Raw genomic sequence first — 25,582 nt, 5'->3', positions numbered from 1 at the left:
ATCTCAGTGAATCCATACTAACTTTATCAATTCATGGCCAGTCTTGTTCCATATGTAACCCTACCTACTCCATCCCCCAATTTCCAGTTATTTTTGAAGCATATCTCACCCATCACATCATTTCATCCATAAATATTTCAGTGTGTAGCTCTGAAATACTTCTGGTTTTGGGGGGTGTTTTTGGTCATGCCGTGCGTCTTGTGGGATCTTAGTTCCCTGACCAGGGACTGAATCCAGGCCCTCAGTAGTGAAAGTGCCAAATATTAACCACTGGACTGCCAGGGAATTCCCTAAAATCCAGAGTTTGAAAACAACTCACTGGCATTATTACATCTTAAAAAAAAAATCAGCAATAATTTCTTATCATCCAACAACTACGTTCAGACTTGATTGTTCAAATGAGGAATATAAGGCACAATACAGTCCATACACTGCAAATGATGGATAAATCATAAATTGCTTTGATCTACAGGTCTTTTCCTTCTCCCTCTCTCTGGTTCTCTTTCTCTCTGTCTGCAATTCATTTATTGCGAAAAACCTGTTTGTCTTAGTTTCCTAGTTTGGATTTGGTGACTGTATTCTTGAGGTATATATGGCCCATATATTTCCTGTATATGGAATTATATATGCAGGATTATATATAAATTAGTGGTTGGGCCCTAGAGGTTGATCAAAGTTTGATATTTTCACATACCAAATCTTTAACTCTTCTATTTCCTATTTCTGGAAACCCCAAAGGAGAGAACCACTTCACCCTTTAGATAACAAGTACTGCTGGATTCTAAGGACGTGTTATGTGCTCTGTTCAAGACTTCGTTTATACTCTGTAATGACCTATATGGGAACAGAACCCAAAAAGAGTGGACATATGTATATGAATAACTGATTCACTTGCTGTACAGCAGAAACAACACTGAAAAGCAACTATATTCTGATAAAAATTAATTTTAAAAAATATATAAAGGAAAGGCAGTGAGGTAGTCTAAAAAGCTTCACACTATCAAAACCACAGCAATGATTTGATGTCCTTTTCTTCCTTTCCAGACTGACACCATGCTAGACACAGATTCTGTACTTTTATTCACCTAAATCACAACTTCCTCTTCTACCCTGCACTGTCTTCAGGGCTCTACCCTCATCTCTGCCCCCACTAGGAAAAGATGATCTTATCTGACTTAAGACATAATTAGGTTGCCTGGCAACAGTCAGAACAAGAATCATGAAGTAACTTTCTCATGGTTATTATAAAGATGATATTAAATGAGCTAACAGTTGTAAGGTACTTATAGTAGTGATTAGTGTACAGTAAGCCTTATACAAATGTTTGCTTTAGAAAAAAAGGAGTTAAAACAAATCAAGCAGAATTAATATCTGAAAAGATCTCTCAAACTTCTTCAAGAATACAAATATACTTCTTTATATCTTGTATTTTGGTGGAATAATGTGTTCTACATACAAGTAAACCGCATTATTCCACCAAAATAAGGGCTTCCCTGGTGACTCAGACAGTAAAGAATTTACCTGCAATGCGGGAGACCCAGGGTTCAATCCCTGGGTCCCCTGGAAAAGGGAAAAGGCAACCCACTCCAGTATTCTTGCCTGGGAAATCCCATGGACAGAGGAGCCTGGCAGGCTGCAGTCCATAGCGTCACAAAGAGTTGGATACGACTGAATGACTAACGCAACAACATAGAGGTAAACACTGCAGATAACGAAGGCGTGTTCTTTTAGACGTTTAATTTTATTTCATTTTAATCTTTTAAAAGTCTAGATAATGCAAAATGGAAACTATTGTTAGAAATGCACTACATACTTTCCTTTATCAAATGAATATCAAACAGTATCTTTGAAAATTTCTTAGGGACCCAGTACATCATTATGAACATAAGGAAACTTAATGAACAAAACTCAGATTCTGGAAACAAGAGAGACAAATCTTAGCTCTGCTACTAACAAAGTTGGCTCAGGAAAGCCACTTAACCTCTCTGAGGCCTAGCAAAAATGAGATGCTGCCTTCCCTATAGGATTAACTCAAGGATTAGAAATAAAGACCCTTGGGGAATCTCTGGTGGTCCAGGGGTTAGGACTCCATGCTCTCACTGTAAAGAGTGTGGGTTGACCTCCTCGTTGAGGAACTAAGATCCCACAAGCTGCCCAGTGAAGCAAAAGCAAAAAAAAGAAATAACAAAGATCTTAGCACACTGCCTGACATACAATAAGCATACTGCAAGGTTCAAACAGACAGAAATTTCTACTCTCATGGAGCTTCTAATATGGAGAAAAGATTAATAAAAGCATATAAAATACATAATATGTCAGATGGCGGTAAGTGTTATGGAGAAAAATAAAGCAGGGACCAAAAACAGAATGCTTGGGTGAGGGGATACAGGCAATTTTGAATAGGGTGGTCAGGAAAAACCACTCTAAGAAGGCAATATTTAAGAAAAGAGCTGAAGCAAGTAGATGAATAATCACACAGATATCTGGAGGAAGAGGAAACAGCTAGAACAAAGGTCCTGAGGCAGGAGCATATCTGGTAGGACCAAGAAACACCAAGCAGTCCAGCCAGCTGAAATGGAATGCAGTAAGATCCGAGAGGCTAACAGGGGTTTTAGAAGTCACTGGAAAGATTCTGTGTTTCAGCCTACTGGAGAGTTTTAAGCAAAGGGGTAACATGATCTGACATGGATTGACAAAAATCACTCCAGCTGATAGCAGAGTGATGGGAAACAAGAACGATTAGATAGATGGCTATTGTAGTTGTCTAGTCTAGAAATGATGTGCCTTAGATCAAAAAGTGGTAGCAGTAAAGGTGATGAAAGTGAGTTGCTCAGTCGTGTCTGACTCTTTGTGACCCCATGGGCTATAGAGTCTATGGAATTCTCCAGGCCAGAATACTGGAGTGGGTAGCCATTCCCTTCTCCAAGGTATCTTTCCAACTCAGGGATCGAACTCAGGTCTCCCACATTCCAAGCAGATTCTTTACCAGCTGGGCTACCAGGGAAGCCCAAGAATACTGAGTGGGTAGCCTATCCCTGGAGAAGGCAATGGCAACCCACTCCAGTACTCTTGCCTGGAAAATCCCATGGATGGAGGAGCCTGGTGGGCTACAGTCCATGGGGTCACAAAGAGTCGGACACGACTGAGTGACTTCACTTTCCCTTTTCACTTTCATGCATTGGAGAAGGAAATGGAAACCCACTCCAGTGTTCTTGCCTGGAGAATCCCAGGGACGGCGGGGCCTGGTGGGCTGCCGTCTGTGGGGTCGCACAGAGTTGGACATGACTGATGCAACTTAGCAGCAGCAGCAGCCTATCCCTTCTCCAGCAGATCTTCCCGACCCAGGAGTCAAACCAGGGTCACCTGCATTGCAGGTGGGTTTTTTACCAGGTGAGCTACCAGGGAAGCCCAAAGGTGATGAGAAGTGTCATATATGCCCTGGAGAAAATTGATATATTTTCTGGTAGACTGGAGGTGGGTGGGGTATGATGCAAAGAGGGAAGTTAAGGTTGACTTGCATTTTTGATACCTGAATAACTAAAAGAACAAAGTTCTATTTACTGAGATAAGAAAGACTGCAAGACGGACATCATATAAAGATCAGAAGTCTGGTGCTGGAGAGAAGGGAGGAGGCCTTTGCTGTTATTCTCAACATCTCAGCAGCTGCTCTTTCACATTGGTAGTTTTCTCTTCCCTCAGAAGCAAGCTCTCAGACTTCAGTACCCATGTGTTACCGTTTTTATTCTTCTGTCTTATTCACACTATTCTATTCGCTTGGAAGAACAAATGAAAAGGCAATGGAAATTGATACCTTTAGTCAACACTGAAAGAAAAACTGAATCAGAAATCTGAGGCAACATTTTCTAAGCAAAACAAAAACTTAAAACTGTGGCCACCCTGGTACTACCTCACCTCACTCCAACACACTGCTTCTATAATTCATTTACAAAATGCTCACTTAGAACTCACTTTTCTCATAAACACAGATTTATAAAAAAAATGACTTGGTTTTCAAGCCAAACTATGTCACGGGGCTATATTATAAAAATAAAAGTACTAGCCTAGATCTGAGGGAGGAAAGATCACAGGATATAAGAAAAACCAGACCTTCTTGCCCTTGGCTTAAGAAAAAAATTAGTCAAGTTTCTCTTCGCACACTCCTACCTTGTCCAAACCTCCTCAACTACAGGTGCCCTGTCCCTCTGCTTCACCACTGCCACCTACGTGAGACCTACCACTTTAGCATCCGACTCAGAAGTTGCCCCCCAAATGTCCTCCATGTCTAAAAATCACCCACCCAACTCTAAAACAGCAGTTACCACTACAGTCGCACATAATTCTCCTTCCCTTATAGAACAGAACTCAGCTAGCCATCAGGAGGAAATGCACTGCTTCAAGCTAATTCTCATAAAAATGACTGGATCCCAGTTGGAAGAATTTCAGTAAGTGCTATCTCAGAGCAAATGAAGAAGGATGAAAAAATGGAGATGTTTGATGTTGAGAAGGCCACTGAAAGGAGTCAGCTTGCTTTTCTTTTTACATTTTTACCCTTCCTGGGCCTCTGAACTCATTGATCTTTCTAGAAGTTTCACATTTTTAACCACAACTCTTGCACCAAACCACCTGGATGATCCAGAGATCACATGCACAGTTTTTAACTGTGGAGCTGAAGAAAATGAAATGGGGAATAACATTAGTGATTAAGTATACATTGGGTAAAATGTTCGTAACTTGAGGACCATTTGTCACAGTACATGATTTTAAAACTACACCTGGGAAACAATTACATTTCTCAGGTTTTTTTTAAACTACCAAATCCCCAAAGTTTGCCATTTACCACTAGACTTTAAAAAAAAAAAAATTCTGGGGGAAAACCTCCTATGCATCTTAGAGATAATCAAATCTTCAAACCCACAGAAGATGAGAGTGGAAGGTTCTGAACACTGTGATGAAGAGCTCAGTTGGTTCACATCTTTCATGGTTTGCAGCTGCAACTCTCAAATTAAAAAAAAAAAACAAACCTACATTAGATCAGTTTTATACAGACATTTCATTTAGGTCACGTGTGCTGTTTTAAATCTGTAGTTAGAGAAACACCAGAAGGCCTCCCTTTTGTCAATTAACTGAAGAGATATTATCAAGCAGAACAAATGGTTTGATTTAAACTTAACCCTAAAAATTCAATTAGGTGGACTACAGGCAATTTGCCTTTCTCCAATTTCTTTTCTAGAAAACAGAATCCTAAGTCATTAAGGTTTTAACAAGTTCTAAATCACAGGATTATGGGGAACTGTTATCATGATTAAAGTTTCATTAAAAGTTACAAAAAAAAATAGCTTCATTAAAAGTTCAAAATGAGAGGACCATGGTGGGCTATTCTTTCTTTCTTTAGAGCTATCTATTTCAACTGCAAATTTTTTATAATTAACAAATTATTTTTATTTTCCATTTTAGAAAGTGAAAGATGATGAAATAAGAATAAGAATTAAAAGAAGAGATGAAACTAAATACAAGACACACTGGGTAGTAAGGCTGCTGTCTTTGTTTTGTTTTTAACTTCCTTTTTAAATGCCTAATAAAGTTGAGGAAAATAAATATTACTGAAACTTTTAAAGAGAAAGAAAAAGCAAACTACATCTAAAGCAGAGTATTTCTAGAGCAGTGGTTCAACTGTGGTGTGAGGACCCCTGCACATCTTTAAGACTTTTTCAAGCTTAAAAATTATTTTTAAGGCTTCTCTGGTGGCTCAGTGGTGAAGTATCCACCTGCCAATGCAGGAGACACAGGTTCGATCCTTGATAGGGAAATATCCCACAACCCCCAGAGCAATTAAGCCCAAGCGTCACAACAATTGAGCCTGTGCTCTAGAGCCCGGGAGCCACAACTACTGAGCCCATGCGCCCTAGAGCCCATGCTCCACAACAAAAGACGCCGCCACAATGAGAAGCCCACGCACTGCAACCAGAGAGTGGCCCCCGCTGGCCACAGCCAGAGAAAAGACTGAGCAACGACAAAGACAAAGACCCAGCTCAATAAATAATTTTTTTTTAAAAACTGTTTTAATAATAATACTAAGATATTATCTGCCTTTTTCAAACTCATTTCCTCACAGGTGTACAGGGGAGACTGGTATAATATCAAAGAAGAAAAACTATCTGAAAATGCCAATAAAATACTTTCACCCTTTCAGACTATCTCTATGAGCCTCCATTGTCTTCATATGCTTCAACCAAAATAACAAACCACAAGACTGAATACAGAAGCAGATATGAAAATTCAGCTATCTTCTAGTGAACCAGGTAATTAGAAAAATTTACAAATATGTAAGATGGTGCCTCTCTTCTCCCATAGCGTTCTTGTTTTAGATGATAGAGCTATTATTGAGAAAAGATATTATTTATGTTCATGTGATAGTTTTTATTTTGTTATTTTAAGTTAATATTACTCTTAAAGGTTCTGGTTTAAATTTCTAGCCTAGTAATTATCAAAAGATACAATACCACATGAACAAAAGCTCTCAGGAATCCTTCATTTTTAAGAACATAAAAGGGTCATGGGACCAAAAAGTTTGAGAACTGCTGTTCTAAAGGGTTTCCTACTCTGTCAGAAAAATATCACTTTACGAAGGAATATTTCTTAAGATAAGAGATACAAAGAAAGTTGCTTAAAATTGAATTTATAATTTATAGGATAAGTGATTAAGCTCAAATTTGCTTTACAATGATCTGAGCGGCAAGGGAGGGATGGTGGGAGTTTAAATGAAATAAGAGTGGCCATGAGTTAATAATCATTGAGTAGGAGTTCGTTATTCTAATCTTTCTACTTTTGCATATGTTTGAAATTTTCCCTAGTAAGAAGATTAAAGACAAATTCATACCTGGACCACTGAATATGAAAAAAAAGGTGTAATTTAATATTATCACTATAAGAATGAAGGAAAATGAGAGGGAAAAAATATTACTAATATTAAACTAACACTTTCCTCATAGCTCCAAATTTTTTATCTTTATTGATGTCAATGAATTTCACGTAGTTCAATCAGTAGTACATGGATATTATTTAGAGTTCTGCCTCATTCACTTAAAATTTACATATTCGGTTCCTCTCTTTACTATAACTAACTTGACAAAGAAAAATTATACAGCTATCTTTCAGTTTAATATTAAAAGCTCATCAAATCCTTTTAACCTGACTGACCTGGCCATAATCTAGAATTTTTTTTATTAATACATGTTACACTATTGCCATCTGCTGGTTGTGATGTGGAAGTACAGTTTTAAAACATAAAAACTGACGATTTACCTATAACTATGGTTTTATCCCAAAATTATCCTGTAGAAAAGAAGGTGTCATACACACATTAGAGTTCTTCAAAAGCTCAGATTAGAAGCAGTGGTTCTGAACCCCACTTGCACTTTAAAATCATGGGAGTTTTTGAGAGTCCTGATGCCTGGACCCCAAACCAGAGCAATTAAATCAGAACCTATATTCTGTGAAAATGAAAGGCAAGCCAGACTGAGAGAAAATATTTGCAAAAGATACATCTGCTACTGCTCAGTCGCTTCAGTTGTGTCCAACTCTGCACGACCCCATAGACGGCAGCCCACCAGGCTCCACCGTCCCTGAGATTCTCCAGGCAAGAACACTGGAGTGGGTTGGGACTTATACCTAGAGTCCACTTTTCAGTTCAGTTTAGTTGCTCAGCTGTATCCGACTCTTTGTGACCCCATGGACTGCAGCATGCCAGGCTTCCCTGTCCATCACCAACTCCTGGAGCTTCCTCAAACTCATGTCCATTGAGTCGGTGATGCCATCCAACCATCTCATCCTCTGCTGTCCCCTTCTTCTCCTGCCATCAGTCTTTCCCAGCATCAAGGTCTTTTCTAATGAGTCAGCCCTTCGCATCAGGTGGACAAAGTATTGGAGCTTCAGCTTTAGCATCAGTCCTTCCAATGAATATTCAGGACTGATTCCTTTTAGGATTGATTGGTTTGGTCTCCTTGCAGTTCAAAGGACTCTTAAGACTCTTCTCCAACACCAACTCAATAATAAGAAAAAACCCAATCTTTTAAACATGCAAAAGATCTAAATACTGCCTCACCAAAGAAAATAAATGGATGGCAATTCAGTACATGAAAAGATGCTCTACATTATTAGTTAATAGGAAACTGTTCATTAAGACCACAAGAGATATCACTTCATATCCATTGTTGTCTAGTTGCTAAGCCGTTTCTGACTCTTAACAACCCCACAGACTGTAGTCCCCAGGGGATCCTCCTGACCCAGGGATCAAACTCGTGTCTCCTGCATTGGCAGGCAGATTCTTTACCACTGAGCCACCAGGGAAGCCTCTTCACATCCAAAGAATGGCTAAAAGTGAAGAGACTGACCTTAATATTAAGTGTTGGCCAGGATGTGGAGCAACTATAAGCCCTCTCACACCGCTGACAGAAATGTAAAATGGGACAACCACTTTGGAAAACAGCCTGGCGGTTTCTCAAAAAGCTACACACATACCTACCATAAGATTCAGCCATTTCACTCCTACATATGTACCCAACAGAAAGAAAAGTTGTAGTAGGTTAAACAGTGTCCTCTCTAAAATTCACGTCTACCTGGAATGTGACCTTATCCAAACAGGGATCTTCACAAATGTAATTAGTTAAGATGGGGTCATACTGTAAAGTAGGTCCTATGTTCTTACAAGAAAAGATGACACCCAGAGAAGAGGAGGCAGAGAGTAGAGTGATTCAGTTAAAAGCCAACAGACGGCAAGGATTGCCAAGAGCTGGGAGCTTCTGAAGCCAGGGAAAGGGGATAAGCTCCCCCAGAGTCTTCAGAAGGAAAATGGTCCTGTCAACACCCTGATTTCAGACTTCTGGCCTCCAGAACTGTGAGATAATGAATGCCAGTCATTTTAAGCTACTCAAGCTGAAGAACATGGTTACAGCACCCCTAGGAAACAAATACAAAAGCTGAAAGTGCACAGACATGTACAAAATGTTATTAGCTTTATTTTTAAAAGCCTCAAACTGGAAATAACCCAAACACCCATCAACAGGTCAATGACTATACACAACTGTGGTATAGCCACACAGTGGAATTCCATGTAGTGGAACTCCTCCATCCATGGGATTCTCCAGGCAAGAATACTGGAGTGGGCTGCCATTTCCTTCTCCAGGGGATCTTCCCGACCCAGGGATCGGACCCAGGTCTCCCGCATTGCAGGCAGATGCTTTAACCTCTGAGCCACCAGGGAAGCCCTTTTCACAGTGGAATACTGTTCAGCAATTAAAATGAATCAATGATTGAGACATAAAATATAAGTGAAATCTCAATTATGAATTAGAGAAGTCATACAAAAAAGATTATATAATATGATTCCTATGGTGTTTATCTGAGGTGGCAAGAGTGAACAGTGGGTGGGTACAGAAGGGGGTCATTATAAAGTGGCAGCACACTTTTGCATTGACAGATATATTCATTATCTTGATAGTGCTGACAGTTCCACAGGTGTATACGTGTGTGTGTGTGAAGTTGCTTCAGTCATGTCCGACTCTGCGATCCTATGGACTATAGCCCACCAGGCTATAGGAATTCTCCAGGCAAGAATACTGGTGTGGGTTGCCATGCCCTTCTCCAGGGGATCTTCCCAACCCAGGGATCAAACCTGTGTCTCTTCCATCTCCTGCATTAGGCAGACAGGTTCTTTACCAATAGCGCCAGCTTCTCCATGTGTCAAAATTCATCAATTTGAAGAGAAGATGGCAGAGAAAAGTGCACCAGAAATCAGTCTCCCTAGAAAGACTAGACAACAGTGCATTAACAGAATCTCTGTCTGATTCTGTAACCACTTGGCAACTCTGAAGCCTGTTAAATGCTTGCAACTTTCAGGGGAAGCCTTAAATGATGAATTGTGGTTAATTTCATCAGTTTTACCTCTCTGAAAAGCAATAGCTACCCATCTCTCACCCCAACCCACATGGTATGTATACATGTTCCTAAAGCAGTCTGCACACAGCTTATGGGAGCCAGGGTGAGCAAAAAGGACCTTGTCCTCCAAATATTGGGGATTTGATATTTGTGCTCTGATTGCAGACTGCTGCTTCTGGTCACAGAAGTGCAAACAAACAGGCATAATCATCAAGAAAAAGAAAATTTGAATATACACTATAATGAGAAAGTAGAGTGAATTATTAATTTAAAAAATCTCTCAAAAAAATGTCCTGGATCTGATGATTCACTGGTGAATTTCACTAAACATTTAAAGGAGAACAAATACCAATCTTCTTAAACTTTTCCAAAAAATTAAAGAGGAAGGAATACTTCTCAACTCATTCTACAAGGCCAGCACTACACTGATACTACAGTGTCTTTATGCTACAAAAGGAAAACTATGAACACTGATGCAAAAATCTTCAACAAAATACTAACAAGCAGAATTCAGCAGCATGTTAAAAGGAGTTATACACCATGACTAAGTGGGATGTATTCCTGGAATGCAAGGCTGTTTCAATATATGAACACTGATCAATACAATACACCACATAAACAAAATGACAGAATAACACATGATCATCTCAAATAACGAAGAAAAAAGCATTTAACAAAATTTAACACTCTGTAAAAAAACTAGACAAACTAGCAATAGAAGGAAACTAACCCAACATAAAAGCCATATATAAAAACCAACAGTCAACATCATGGTGCTGCTATTGCTAAGTCGCTTCAGTCGTGTCCAACTCTGTGCGACCCCATAGACGGCAGCCCACCAGGCTCCCCCGTCCCTGGGATTCTCCAGGCAAGAACACTGGAGTGGGTTGCCATTTCCTTCTCCAATGCATGAAAGGGAAAAGTGAAAGTGAAGTCGCTCAGTCGTGTCCGACTCTTAGCGACCCCATGGACGGCAGCCCACCAGGCTCCTCCGTCCATGGGATTTTCCAGGCAAGAGTACTGGAGTGGGGTGCCATTGCCTTCTCTGAGTCAACATCATACTCAGTGGTAAAAGACTGAAAGCTTTTCCTCAGGAACAGATCAGGACCAAGGGAAGGATGTCCCTGCCCCTTGTACCACTTCTACTTATTGCAAGTTCAAACTGGAGCAATTAAGCAAGAAAAAGAAATAAAAGGTACCCAAATTGGAAAAGAAGATGTAAAATTATCTTTGTTTGCAGATGATATGATCTTTTATACAGAAAACCATAAAGATTACACACACACACACACAGAAGTAATAAATCAATTCAGCAAAGTAAGACGCTATAAAGTCAACACACAAGAATCAGTTGCATTTCTATAAATAGTGAACAATCTGAAAAGAAAACTACAGAAACAATTCTATTTATAACAGCATAAAAAAGAATAAAATTCCTGGGAATAAACATAACCAAGGTGGTGAAAAACTTGTACAATGAAAACTACAAAACACTGCTGAAAGAGTAAAGGCATAAATAAATGGAAACAAATTCCATGCTCATGGATCAGAAGACTTAATATTGTTAAAAGTCAACACTACGAAAGCAATCTACAGATTCAATACAATCCCTATCAATATCCCAATGACTTTTTTTTTGCAGAAAAAGAAAAACCCATCCTAAAATTCCTATGGGGGACTTTCCTGGTGGTCCCCCAGGTTGACCCTTAATCTGGTTAATGATTAAGAATATGCCATGCAATTCAGGGAAAGCAAGTTTCCATGGAAAGGGATGGAACTGAGATCCCACACGCCGTGGGACAACTAAGCCCATGCGCCACAGCTAGGGAAGACAAGCACTGCAATTAGAAAGTTTGCCAACTGCAAAAGAAGACTCAGAACAGCCAAAAAATAAAACGCATTTGTTTTAAAATAACTAACTAATGTTCATATGGACTCTCAAGGGATCCTGAAGAGCTGAAACAATCTTGAAAAACAAAACCAGAGGATCCATACTTAATGATTTCAAAACTTACTACAAAGCCACAGTAATTAAAAATACTGTAATTTTGGCATAAAAATAGACATACAGGCCAATGGAACAGAAATAAATTCAGATCCTCCTATATATGTTAAGAATGACTTAACAAGAATGTTAAGACCATTCAATTGGGAAAGGACAGCTACGAACAGTGCTGAGAAAACTGGCTACCCACTCACACACACAAAAAATAAGTTCAACCCTTTCCAAATACTATATACAAAAATTAACTCGAGATGGATCTAGGACCCTAAATATAAGATCTAAAGTAATTAAACTCTTAGGGATGAAAACAGAACAAAAGCTTTACAACACTAGATTTGGCAATGACTTTCTTAGATATGATGCCAAAGGCACAGGAAATGAAAAAATAACAAACGGGACTTCATGATAATTTAAAAAATTTTGTTCATCAGAAAACACTATCAGAATAAAAAAAGGCAACCCACAGAATCGGAGAAAATATCTGCAGATAGTATATAGGGATCAATATATGTCAAAATATACAGAAAAACCTACTCAACAAAACAACTCCAACTCCCATTCAAAAATGGGCAAAAGACTTGAACAGACATTTCTCCAAAGAAGATGGATGAATTGCCAATAAGCACATGAAATGATCACTAATCATTACAGAATGCAAATCAAAACTATGAGATACCACCTCACACTCATTAGGATAGCTACTACCAAAAGGAAAAGAAAAACCACCAGTGTTGGCAAGGATGTGGAGAAATTGGAACCCTTGTGCTCTATTGGTGTGAATGTAAAATATCTATAATACAGCTACTGTGTTATGTACAGAACATAGTATGGAGATTCCTCAAAATATTAAAAATAGACATAACATATGATCCAGCAATTCCACTTCCCAGTATATACCCAAAAAATTGCAAGCAAGGTCTCAAACAGGTATCTGTATACGCATGTTTATAACATTACTCACAATAGCTTAAAATGTAGAAGCAACCCAAGTGTCCATTAATTGATGAACAGACATACAAAATGTGATATAAGCATTATATGGAATATTATTCAGACTTGAAAAGTAAGGGAATTCTATAATATGCTACAACATGGATGACCCTTGAGGACCTTATACTAAATAAGACAGTACCAAAAGACAAACACTGTATGATTCCACTTATATGAGGTATTTGGAGTAGTCAAAATCATAAAGACAGGAAGTACATGGTGGCTGGCAGAGGCTGGAAGGAGTGGAAAATGAGGAGTTCCTATTTTATAGAGTTTCAGTTTTATAAGACGAAGAGAGTTATGGGACTACATGATGGTGATGGCTGCACACTAATATGAATGTATTTAATACCAGTGAACTGTACACTTAAAACCAAAACTTCTAGGGGGTAGGGCCCAAGCATCAGTAATTAAAAAAAAAAAAAATAAGCATAACTCAACATGGATTTTGTTTTGTTTGTTTTTTGGGGTTTTTCTGGCCACAGTGCACAGCATGCAGGGTCTTAGTTTCCTGATCAGGGATGGAACCTATGCCCCCTGCAATAGAAGCTCAGAAGCAATCAGAACCACTAGATTGCCAGGTAAGTTTCCATCAGTGATTTTTAAACATCCCCTAAACTATTCTAACAAGTAGCCATGGATGAGAACCATTTCATTAAAGGGTACCATTTCATTTATTTTCTTTTGAACAAAAGAGTACTTCTTGGTAAAAACATATAAACCTGAAATCATTTTTTTTTACTTTTTATTATGTTTTGGGGTATAGCTGATAAACAGACAATGTTGTGATAGTTTCATTAACCTGAAACAATTTTGATAATGCTCTTTATGGATACTGATGGAGATCAGCTGAAACTATAAATTTTTAAAGCAAGCAAACTCAACATGGATTAGTACTTACTCCATGCTTTATACTCACATTCCCAAATTATAAACAAGCTTTTAAAAGTAATATTGAAAGACGTTCCAACTGTTTACTCCTAGTACAAAATAATTTAAAATGCTGAACACAATACAGTTTTAATACATATTTGCAATGAATGGTATTTATAGACTGAACTATGGCCTCCTCAGAATCCTCAAATTGAAGTCCTAATCCTTAGCACCTCTTAAGGTGACTGCATTTGAAAATAAGGACTTTAAAGGAGATTAAGATGAAATGAGATCATAAGGATGAGCCCGAATCCAACCTGACTGATGTTCTCAAGTGAAAAAGAAATTCGGACACATAAAGACACACCTGGGATGCCCTGGCACAGAGGAGGTCTTTATGAGAACAAACCAAGAACCATCTGCAAGCCAAGGAAAGGAAAAAAACTTCAGGAGAAACCAAACCTGTCTATACCTTGATCTTGCAACTGTGCAGAAATAAATTTCTGTTGTTTAAACCACTCCGTCTATTGTATTTTGTTATGGCAGCTCTAGCAAATTAACACAAATAGTAAGCAAAAAAAAAAAAAAACACACACAAGATGAAGAACCTTTGGGCAATGACACTCTGCAGCTGAACTTTATCCTGGGGCACAGGCCACACTCTTGGAGAGCACCCCCTGGATCGGGACGGGGCTCAGGATGGCTTGTCCTCTGAAATTTTAACCTCATATTTTTATTCACCTGCTCTCTGATTTCAGCCTTCTAGCTTTCATTCCCTTACTGGCACAGTATCTCCTCTTTTGCTCCACATGAGACTGCGAGGCCCTGGAGCCCTCCCAGACAAGTGTTCTCTGGCCTGCCTTCCTTTCCTATCTGGTCTGGGTCCCATGATGATGGTGTTCACTATTCTATCAGGACTACCGTCCCTTGCTCCCTGTTACGTTGCCACAACTAACCAACAAAACCCAAAATCTGAACCAACGGTGCATTTTGTCTTTACTACTACCACTCTAGATGAGTCAAGCTCTGTTGGCAAAGTACTAAACCACGTACTTATGCACAGTAATGTCTACAAATTCACTGATTCAAATCTCAGCACCCACCCCTTGCCACATCCTTCTGCTGGAGTTGGCATCTCTCAAGGACCACTCCTCTCAAGAACCACCCCGAGCCTCTTCATTCTCTTTAGTCCTGCATGGATGCCCGTCTCTCACCATGCACCCGCTTTAACACAGCAGATGTCATTTCCTTCCGTCTTCTCGCCTCCTATCTATATATTTATCTGTATCTACACCCATCCTGACTTTCTTTTCTAGTCTCAAAGAAGTTTCTTCCATTTCTAACCTATCTGTGCTCTTTTTGTCAACCCTTCCTACTTCTGAACCTTTTCATCCATTCTCTCCCTACTTGCCCTGCTTATTCAACACTTATCTTTACTAAGAACTCTTACTTCATTCTATGAGTATGCACATCTCTCTCACCTCCCTAAACCCTTCCTTGACCTCTATCAAACTCGAGCCACCACTATCCCATCTGTCTTCTTTTCATCCAAGCTTCTCAAAAGAAGAGTTTACCCTCAATGTGTGTTCACTGAGTTACAATAACCTGGATGGCTTTGGCCCCCAGTGTACTACTGATATCCCTCTTCTTATGGTCATCAATGACTCCTTACTTATTCTTAAGTGATATCTAATCATTCTCTCAAAGCATGCTATAAGAGACTTCCCTGGTGGTCCAGTGGTTAAGACTCTGCACTCCCAAGGGGGCAGGGGTTTGAGTCCCTGGTCAGTGAACCAAGTTCCCACATTAAAAAAAAAGGCACGCTATAGAATTGAGAGGGAAAGAGAGGCCCTCTTCTAGTCCCTGCAAACCTTCAAAGTTGCTACTTTTCCACCTCAACTGAGGTTCATGAGGTTCATCTAGACCAGGGGTCAGTAAATTGTTTTCTGTAAAAGGCCAGATGGTAAATAGTTTAGGTTCTGTGAGCTGGTCTCTTTTGTACCTTCCCAACTCTGCAGGGCACAGGAAGCCACAGAAGAGACCAGCATACCTGTCTGATTTGGTCCTAGATCCCCACAATAAAGCAATATCACAATGATGTGAGTCATACAAATTTTCTGGTTTCCCAGTATGTATTAAAAAGTTACATTTACATTATACTTTAGTTTATTCAGTGTGCAATAGCATATCTTTAAAAAATGATGTATATACCTCAATTTAAAAATACTTCATTGCTAAAAAATGCTAACCATCATTTGAGCCTTCAGTGAGTCATCTTTTTGCAATAGTAACATCAACAGATCACCCTAACAAACACAATAAAAATGAACAAGTCTGAAATATTGCATGGCTTACCAAAATGTGTCACAAAGACATAAAGTAAGCACATGTTGTTGGAAAAATGGCACCAGTAGACTTGCTCAGTGCACTGCTACCACAAACTTCCAATCTGTAAAAAGACAAAACACAATAAAGCAAAGAGCAATATACTGATATACACCTGAACCTAAGTGAATGAGTGTGGCTATGCTCCAATAATACGTAATTTACAAAAACAAGCAGTAGGCTAGTCTTTGTCTGTGGGCCATGGTTTGCTGACTCCTCTTAGCTGTGATCTGTGTTGTTCCCGTGACCTGTACATTTATCAAGAATTTGGCCTCCAACTCACAGTCTTCATTGCCAGCCTAAGGGACAAAGTGCAGTGCCAGGCACCTGATAAGCATTCTATAATGTGGTTGCAATTATTATTTTTTAAACTTATCCCATGGACACTGTAATTAGCTTTGTGGATGACCACCTAGCACGTTAGGCCTCTCAGTTTCTTCATCTGCTTAACTCTCATACTGTGGCTTTTGTCATCTAGAGCCCTCTATCTCTCAGATCAAATACTTAGTGGACACTGATCACTCTCACTCCCTTTATACTTGCTCTCCAACCTCAGTGAGTCTCCAGTCCACTTGTCTCTCTTGTCTCCTAAATCCTGAATACTCACTGGAAGGACTGAAACTGAAGCTGAGGCTCCAATGTTTTGGCTACCTGATGCAAAGAGCAAATTCACTGGAAGAGACCCTGATGCCGGGAAAGACTGAAGGCAGAAGAGGACAACAAAGGATAAGATGGTTGGATGGCATCACCAATTCAATGGACATGAACTTGGGCAGACTCTGGGAGATGGTGAGGGACAGGGAAGCCTAGCATGCTGCAGTCCATGGGGTCACAAACAGTCAGACACAACTTGTCGACTGAATAACAACAGCAGCAAAGAGTTGGGCATGACTGAGCAACTAATACTTACTTACTTACTTTGTCTCAGAAAGAGTTGGTACTACTTCAATCTACCAGAAATGATCTGGATCCATGTCTGTCCCTTCTGCTTCACCAATACTATTGTACAAAAGCTAAATTCTGAACTAATCCAGCCGTATGTTTTCCTTCACTGCCTGTTAACCATGGATATGGTTCTGATCCTGAGCTTCCCCATCTTCAAATGGGTGATATCCTTTCAAGACTGTTACGTGCTATGAGTTTAACAGGTCTAAAAGTGCTTGACATAAGGTAATCATTCCATAAATGGTGGCAATGTTCTTATGTTAAGATGAAAGGTGGATGACAAAAAATTAAATATGGGATACAGATTTGGAGAGCTACAGGAGGGAAAGGGGAGAATATCTGGAAAGAGAAAGGGAGAAAATTTCCCTTGTCATAAAATGTCCCAATCCTTCTGTGAATATATTCAGTTACTTTGTGAATTACTGGTAACCAAATGTATGATTATTCTTTACTAATCTCACCAGTCTGGAGCCTGAAGCTTCTGTAGTACAACACTCTCCAAGGAGAAGGTTTGCTCCAGAGTCTCAGTCTCTGTAAGGAAAAAAAACTAACAAATCTTCCTTCTATTAATCTAGACTTATAGTGATATCGTTAAAAACGAATTATGATGGGGGACTTCCCTTCTGGTCCAGCTAAATCCAAGGTCCCAATGCAGGGGGCCCAGATTTGATCCCTGATCAGGGAACTATATCCCACATGCTGAAACTAAGAGTTTAGCCATGGAGAGTGTTAAACAAAAGTATTCAACTAGTGATTCCATGACTGAGGCAGAAGCTATTCAAGGCAAAAGCCTAGGACATCTTGTGCCAGAAAGCATAGAAGTGCCCCCAAACTGATGTGTATATTGGGGGGGAGTGCATGAAAGGGTGTCAAAGAGACAGAGAAGCTGGATTGCAAGAGGTTCCCACAGGCCACATTTGGGAAAATTTGAGCAACAAAAAGAATGATGATGGTAATGGAATCTAACCCCATTCATTTTTTTTTTTTATGAAATAACCAGAAAATCATCACTTTGCATCCTTCCAAAGGCAGAGTTCATTTTCATGTTGCAAAAAACACCAGGTGAGGTGTTAACGGGTTACAGAATATCTACATAGTTTCGAACTATTATTCCACAGATTACTTAACTTTTAACCACAAAAATTACAAAGGGAAATTATAAAGGGGAAAAAATGAGCCTTTACAATGGAGATATCTGGCAGTCGCCTCCTTAATCAAGTGCTCAAACAGCATCAGCAAGAGAGAGCAACCTGATATTATGTGGCTGCTGTAATGCACTAAGAAGCACATAGCATCGTCTATGTAATACACTCCGAAAGCTTATAAACTGAATTAATGGAGAGAAAGCAATCAGACAATTAATCCACAGTCCTGTTACTCAAAAGTGGTCCAAAGACCAGAATTCCATCACCTGGGCGCTTGTTCAGAAGACAGAATCTCAGATTCCTCTTGGGACAAGTGAATCATAATTTGCATTTTCAACAGATCCTCAAGTGACTCTGAGGTACAAAGTATGAGAAGCCCTGAACAAGACAAACCATCTAGACTTTATAAAAAATCAATGTCATAAAAACAAAAAAAGGCAGAGAGGCCAGCTCTGGATTTAGAGACATGAACAGTCAAAAGCAGTGAGTGAATCTTGATTGAATCCTGGGTAAGAGAAAAATGTTTTAAAATACATTTTGGGGGAACTGGAAAAATTTGAATATGTGGTCCTTACTAAAATGACACTGAATTAATGTTAAGGCTCTTAATCTGATAACAGCATTTAGTTATACAGAATGTTCTTATTCTTAGAAGATACAAGGAGTTCCCTGGTGGTCCAGTGTTAGGACTCTGCTTTCACAGCCATGGCTCGAGTTCAGTCCCTGGTTGGGGAACAGAGGTGCAGCTAAAACCAAACAAACAAAAAAAGATACATACTGATATATTTAAGGTAATATGTCTACAACTTACTTTTAAATGGTTTATAAAAACACACAGAGAGAAAACATATGTGGAATAATAACTGGTTATTCTAGATGAAGAGTATGTGTCCATTGTGGTTTTTTTGTTTTTTTTTTTACCTTTGTTTTAGGTTGAAATTTTTCTTAAATAAAAAGTTGGAGGATGGGAAGAATATTCAACTAACCCACAACAGAAATGGTTAAGTCTTTAGGAGCAAACAGCATGATTTACACAATCCTATATCTATCTTAACATTTACTTCAGAAGATACACATAAGTGTTCAATAGATGTTGGATGAGAGAAAGAAATTTGTTTAAATCAGTTTAGCTGCAGAAATTCCCAAGGCATTAAGAGCTGCTACAGCCAGTCAGCTGTCAAGTACATAGAGAACTACAAACTAAATTTTCATTCAATGAGAGGCAGCAGAATGTAAAGGCAAAAATGTGGGGGTCACTATGACCTAATTTTATTAGTGGAGCATCCTAGGGCAGATTTAACCTCGCAAAGTCTCAATCACTCTATCTGTAATACAGAAATAAACCAACATCTTATAGGGTAGTGTAAAGATGAAATACGATATAATGAATATAAAGCTCTAAGCATCATTTAATAAATGTTAACTATAATTTTATCAATAAAGTCAGCTAAAAGGTATTCCATAAAATGAACATAATGTTTTCAAGGACCCAATTTTGACTTCATTCTCAGGATCAAAGGTCTTCATATTAGCATTTTCTAACAATTTTAAGTCAAAGTGAGAAGGCAGAACACTTTACACTTCTTTTTATTTGGTATTTGGAGAAAGAGCATTCAGTAAGATGACAGGCCAGCCTCCCCCCAAGGTAAAAGCATTTTACTTCAACTTAATCTTAGTAAACCAGCATAAAATACTGAAGATTAGAAAAATACATCTATTAAGAATGACTTCAAGAATAAACAAATTCAATATGAAGAAGAAGAGTCAAGTTATCTTAGACTCTCTTGACTAGAAAACTTATGAGAAACCTGTTTTCATGGAATTTTATTAAAAACATCTTTTGGAAGCACTTACACAAAGAATAACCATCTATTGAGCACTTGTGCCCAGATGAAATAGAACTGAACTCAACAGATGGATGATAGTCTAACCCAATTATTCTATGAAAGTCTAAAGCAATCTCTCCTAAGGGTTGGCAACTATGGCCAGCCGAAAAACCCAGCCCATGACTTATCTTCATGATACAGTTTTACTGTATTCATTTATGTACTGTCTGTGGCTGTTTTCACTACAACAGCAGAGTAGCAAAGTTGCATCAGAGACATTATGACCCACAAAGTCTAAAACATTTACTATCTAGTCTTTTAGAGAAAAAAATTGTCAACCTCTCCTCCAGACAAGCAATCCAAGAATGAAGTTAAGACCTGTCCCAGACTCACCTGAGGTGTCGTCTTTTTGTATTGGTCACCTCCATCTATAACATCCCTCATGATTTTTGCCTTGAGAAATTCATACTCTTCTGAACTCAGGTGAATAGACTCTACAGTTTTTCCACAGCCCAAACACTGACCACTGTAATTACAAATGAATGTGTTAAAGAATGTCCCGGGAAATAACTTTTTCTAAAATGAATAATTCTAGGACACGAGAAAATTTGAAGGTAATTTAGAAAAAGAACATCATAACCTTTGCGATTATCATACACATCTCATTTTTTGTAACCCAGACAATATAACAAATTAGTGTCCCAGAAAAAGCCAAAAGAGTAGACTGCTGACCTCCAGATAAAGTTTTTAAAGTCATTCTTAAAACACAACTGGGCCCAAATTTTAGGGAAAACATGTCAGAGAAATCACACCAGGCTCACAGCACCTACCAAGAAAACTATTTTGGATACTGCAAATTCTCCAAATGAGAAATATGACCTTTTTGGCAATCCTAAGTAACATAATCTATCCTATTTCTAAGATGTTCTTAAATTCTTTTTAACCAGTAGCAACACAACCTACTAAACCTGAATTGAACAGATTAAAAATAAAACATTCGTCTTTACCTTTGCTGGATTGTGGTAAATTGTCCTTTCCATTGTTCTCCAGGAATACTACAAAAAAAATTGCAAAACCAAATCACCAGAGGGTCAAATCCCTACTGAAAGATATTAATTGTAGGAAAGAACTCTGAAAAGTTTGGGATATTTTCTTAGAACAGTTCAATTAGAAGAGTGGATGCTTAGCGATGGGACACTACTCTGGATCTCCTCTTTGCTGCTTCTCTCATCATCTGACCCTCATCTTTAAGTCTAAATTTACCTTCACAGGACCTACCCAGAAAGGAGCTATAACTTCTACACAAAACTCAACTCTAGGGACTTCCTTGGTGGTCAAGTGGCTATGACTGGACTCCCAATGCAGGAGGCCCAGGTTCTATCCCTGGTCAGGGAACAAGTTCCCACATGCTGCAACTAAGACCCAGCACAGCCAAATTAAAAGAAAAAACTCAACTCTAACCTTCTCCATAAAGCTGCCAGAGATTGTTTGTGACCCAGAATCATTTTTTCTCTTACACTATCAAATTTTATATACCACTCTTAGATAACTGACTACTATTGCATTCCCAATTAGCTCATGAATGCCATTATAATAGATCTTACATCACAGAACACCCACAGTGCTTAGTCTAAAACTGGAGGCATTCAAAACTACTTATTCATTTATTTGCTCAATCAACTTATCCTTTCTTCTTTCCTCTTTCATACACTGCTGTTGCTGCCAAGTCGCTTCAGTCGTGTCCGACTCTGTGTGACCCCATAGACGGCAGCCTACACTACCATCATTTTTTTTTGGCAGGGGGGTGGGCTGTGCTGGGTCTTTGATGCTGCATGGCCTTTTCTCCAGTTGCAGCGAGCACGGGAAACTCGCTAGTTGCAGTGGGCAAGGACTTCTCGCTGTGGTGGCTTCTCTTTGTGGAATGGGCTCTAGAGTGTGCAGCATCAGTAGTTGCGGCTCATAGGCTCTAAAGCATAGGCTCTAGTTAGTCGTGGTGCAAGGGCTTAGTTGCTCTGCGGCCTGTGGGATCTCCTGGATCAGGGATCCAATCCGTGTTTCCAGCACTGGCAGGTGGATTCTTTACCACTGAGCCAACAGGGAAGCCTCATGGATTCCTATCAATTCTACGGCCTTCTCTTCTTTCTCAGTTCTTAATTCAAGATCTCATCATCCCTTACTCAAATCTACAATTGCCTCCAAACAGATCTCCCTGTTTCAAATCTTAATCCCTCTCCAATCTTCTTTTCTCACTGCTTTGGCACCGTCTTTTAAAAACTACTCCTAGACCAGCATTCTTGATAACAGAATAAAATTCAAAATCCTTGGCCTTCAAAGACTGTCATTATCTAGTTCCTCTGCAGATATTCAATAAATGTGGTAAGAAAGATAATTAAGCATGATTGCTACTGCAAAGCTCTGTAAAAATAACATATGGTAGAAAAGCAAGAGAAAAACAGAGATGAAAGGAAAGAACCTGGAGGAAAAACCCTGAGGCAAATTAGCAGTAAAGAAATAAAGACCAAAAGACCATCAAGCTGATAACATGAAGGAAAGCAAAGGAGAGAGTTTTGGAGAGAGCAGTCACATATGGTATGATCAAAACCAGGACCGGAGAAGGCAATGGCAACCCACTCCAGTACTCTTGCCTGGAAAATCCCATGGACGGAGGGGCCTGGTGGGCTTCAGTCCATGGGGTCGCTAGGAGTCAGACACAACTGAGCGACTTCACTTTCACTTTTCATTTTCATGCATTGGAGAAGGAAATGGCAGCTCACTCCAGTGTTCTTGCCTGGGGAATCCCAGGGACGGGGGAGCCTGGTGGGCTGCCGTCTATGGGGTCGCACAGAGTCGGACACGACTGAAGCGACTTAGCAGCAGCAGCAAAACCAGGAAAGATGAAGATTTTCTTTTTTAATGCATATGAGGTTTAAGCAGGATCCCTCTCTCTGCTCTAACTACTCAAGTTGGTGAAATGCAGACAGTAAACAGAATATATATGTGCATTATATACATTATACCAATCACAATTAGGTTTCAGAAGAACTTCTGAAAATAGTAATACGACCCAAAGACAGCTCCAGTTTTCTTGCTATGAACTCCAGCCACAAGTACGTAAATACTCATATACTAGACACCTCAGAAAACAAATGAACCTTCTAAAAGGAAAAAATACATTAAAAACAACAAGTGTTCTATAATCTCCCTTTTCTGTGATGAGCAGAGATTATCACAACAGGTTTTTCAAAGAGAAAGAAAACTGTCTTAAACGGGAAACAACCTTACTAAGAGAAAAAAATATATAATCTGAATAGAACAATCCTCAGCAACTAATTTTAAAAAAAAGGAAGAGGCTACTTTTAGGTATCAGTATTAAAATAAAAATACACATATAAACAGAAATCAGAATTACCTCTCAAACCATGTTTTTATACTATGTGCAAATGACTCCCCAGGATAAAGTTGATTATTTCTTAGATACAAAAGAATGTTGTGCAGTTTGTTTGAATACTGATCATCTTTCATGTCTTTTCCAAAATCAAAGAAGGCTTTTAAAGTTTCCAACATAGGAACAATATCATGACTTAACAACTCCTGATACAAATTCCAAGCTACATTTACATCTTGATGAAACAGGGCTCCCTGGATACAGTCATCATAGTTCTTTTTTGAAGGAATCATGACTTTTTTGAGGTCCTCTAATAGCAGCAAGGCCTCTCTCCATCTGTCTGTATAGATTAATCCCCGCATGAGAAGAGTGTAGGCTCCAGATTCTAAACGCTTGTATCTGGCTTTCATGATTTCATAGACATCAATAATTTCTGATGTCTGCTTATGAAAAACACAGAGATACAAATACTTGACCAGTAAATCATAACCTACAATACCACTGTTTTTTGCAGCTACCCAGGCCAGCACAGATTTGGCCACATCTACAGAGCTATGGCATTTAACCATCTGCAAAATAATCCAATTTTCAAAGTTAGCCTTTTCTTTGAACTCTTCCTTAAGTTTATCCCACTCCTCTGAGTTCAAAGGTTTTGTGGGGAGCTGAATAATGTTCTCCACAGGTGGCAAGACAGGATCTTTACTAGAAGGATTCATCTGTGATCTCTTCTTAGCCGCTCCAGCTGCAAACATATGAGAAGAATCAGCAGAAACCTGCTTATTACTACTCTCATCTAGTTTCCTGACACATCTGGCCTTGGCAATCAGCAGGTTCATTGCTTTGGTATTTTGTGCAGACATCGTTTTAACAGAAAAGCACTTCTCTTGATTCCTGATGCCATAACAGTCTTTGAGAAAGAGAGAGAGGTAAGAGTGACTTGAACTTAGCCCAAAGTATGAGTTGCTCTTCCAAAGCTTAGGAAAGCTTCGAATACCAGTGAAATAGAAAGTCATTATGCAGTTAAATCAGCACTAGATTGTGAGAAAAATGTTCAAAAAATCCCAACTTCTGCAGGCTGGTGGCTGGGGGCGGAGAATCGAAGGGCAGCTTTCTACAAGGTGATTTTCAGCTTCTCACAAATCAAATGCTTTGGGAGCTAGCAGCAACGAAGCTTGGTTGAGTTCTTTCCATTAAACAAAAGTATGGGGATATCCAACCTCTCTCGCAAGTTCCAGGACTAGGAGACAGAGCAGGAATCTTCTGCTGCCTCTTATATTCCAGTCAGCGAACCTGAGAGAAAAAGCACAAAGACCCGCCAGCTGACTCACGCAGAACACCCCTCTTCTTGAAAAGGGGCAGGAACCCATGGGAGATAGGCTGCATAAGGGGCGAGGAGTCGGAAGCCTCCTACCTCAGGCCCACCCGTAGCCAAGGAAGAAGCTAAAGTCTAAGTCTAAGGGCCCTGGCCGCCAAACTCTTCAAATGGGGGGATGAGAGGGGGCGGTAAGAGAGCCGAGCCAGAGACACAAGGAAGAGAAGTCCACGAGGGCACCCCCTCTGTGTACGGGTCGGTCACAAACGAAGTTCACTAGATTCAATCACCCACCTCATCACTCACGCTGTGTGCAACCATTAGCGGCGAAACTACGGCGTCCACAATGCACCGCGACGGCCCCTGCCGCGGAGGCGTGGCTAAGCTGGTCGCAGGCGTTCCGTCCCGCCTGGAGGCGAGAAAAAGGCGACTTGTGAACATTTTAGTGGCAGGAGGGGGTACAGGCGGCTGCTGAGCCCACCTATTACATTCAGGGAGCATTTAAAGCCTCCAGATATCCGCAATAAACAATGAAAAGAAACTGAAATTAGAAAGCTCTTCCATCCAGCCGCAGGAGCCAAAGGAACCCCTGGGTCACGTGGTGCACATGTGCCAAAGGGCCAAGATGAAATAAAAGCGCGCGCTCCCTTATCCGGCGCCTTTAGAATCAAGCATGGTGAGGCTGGGAAGCTGCTTTAAGGAAGCAGCTTATCTTTTTCACGTCTGCCCTCCCTGTTGTGACCGCGTCCCTACCTTTAGCCTGATCGTGGTATTCTCCGCAGT

The 25,582-nt window shown here is 39.6% G+C and overlaps 1 protein-coding gene across 3 annotated transcripts in view; it reads right to left on the bottom strand.

Moving 5' to 3' along the window:
• The window catches only part of PRORP (protein only RNase P catalytic subunit), a 131,914-nt gene extending 106,682 nt beyond the window's left edge, over nt 1-25,232 (bottom strand). For 2 of the 3 annotated variants that reach the window (XM_070775452.1, XM_070775453.1), the window contains exons 1-4: nt 25,094-25,208; nt 23,512-24,777; nt 21,110-21,157; nt 20,496-20,628 (exon numbers count right to left, since the gene is read on the bottom strand). In XM_070775452.1, the coding sequence (XP_070631553.1) occupies nt 20,496-20,628; nt 21,110-21,157; nt 23,512-24,500 (1,170 nt within the window). In that variant the 5' untranslated portion in view covers nt 24,501-24,777; nt 25,094-25,208. Of the gene's footprint in view, nt 1-20,495; nt 20,629-21,109; nt 21,158-23,511; nt 24,778-25,093 lie in introns of all 3 variants that reach the window. The other variant, XM_019983541.2, reaches the window with a different exon arrangement.
• Nucleotides 25,233-25,582: the final 350 nt, after the last annotated feature.

Source organism: Bos indicus, chromosome 21, assembly GCF_029378745.1.
Source record: "Bos indicus isolate NIAB-ARS_2022 breed Sahiwal x Tharparkar chromosome 21, NIAB-ARS_B.indTharparkar_mat_pri_1.0, whole genome shotgun sequence".
Lineage (NCBI taxonomy): Eukaryota > Metazoa > Chordata > Mammalia > Artiodactyla > Bovidae > Bos > Bos indicus.
Note: the sequence above shows the minus strand (reverse complement) of the source record. Positions and strands in the feature narration are given on the sequence as shown.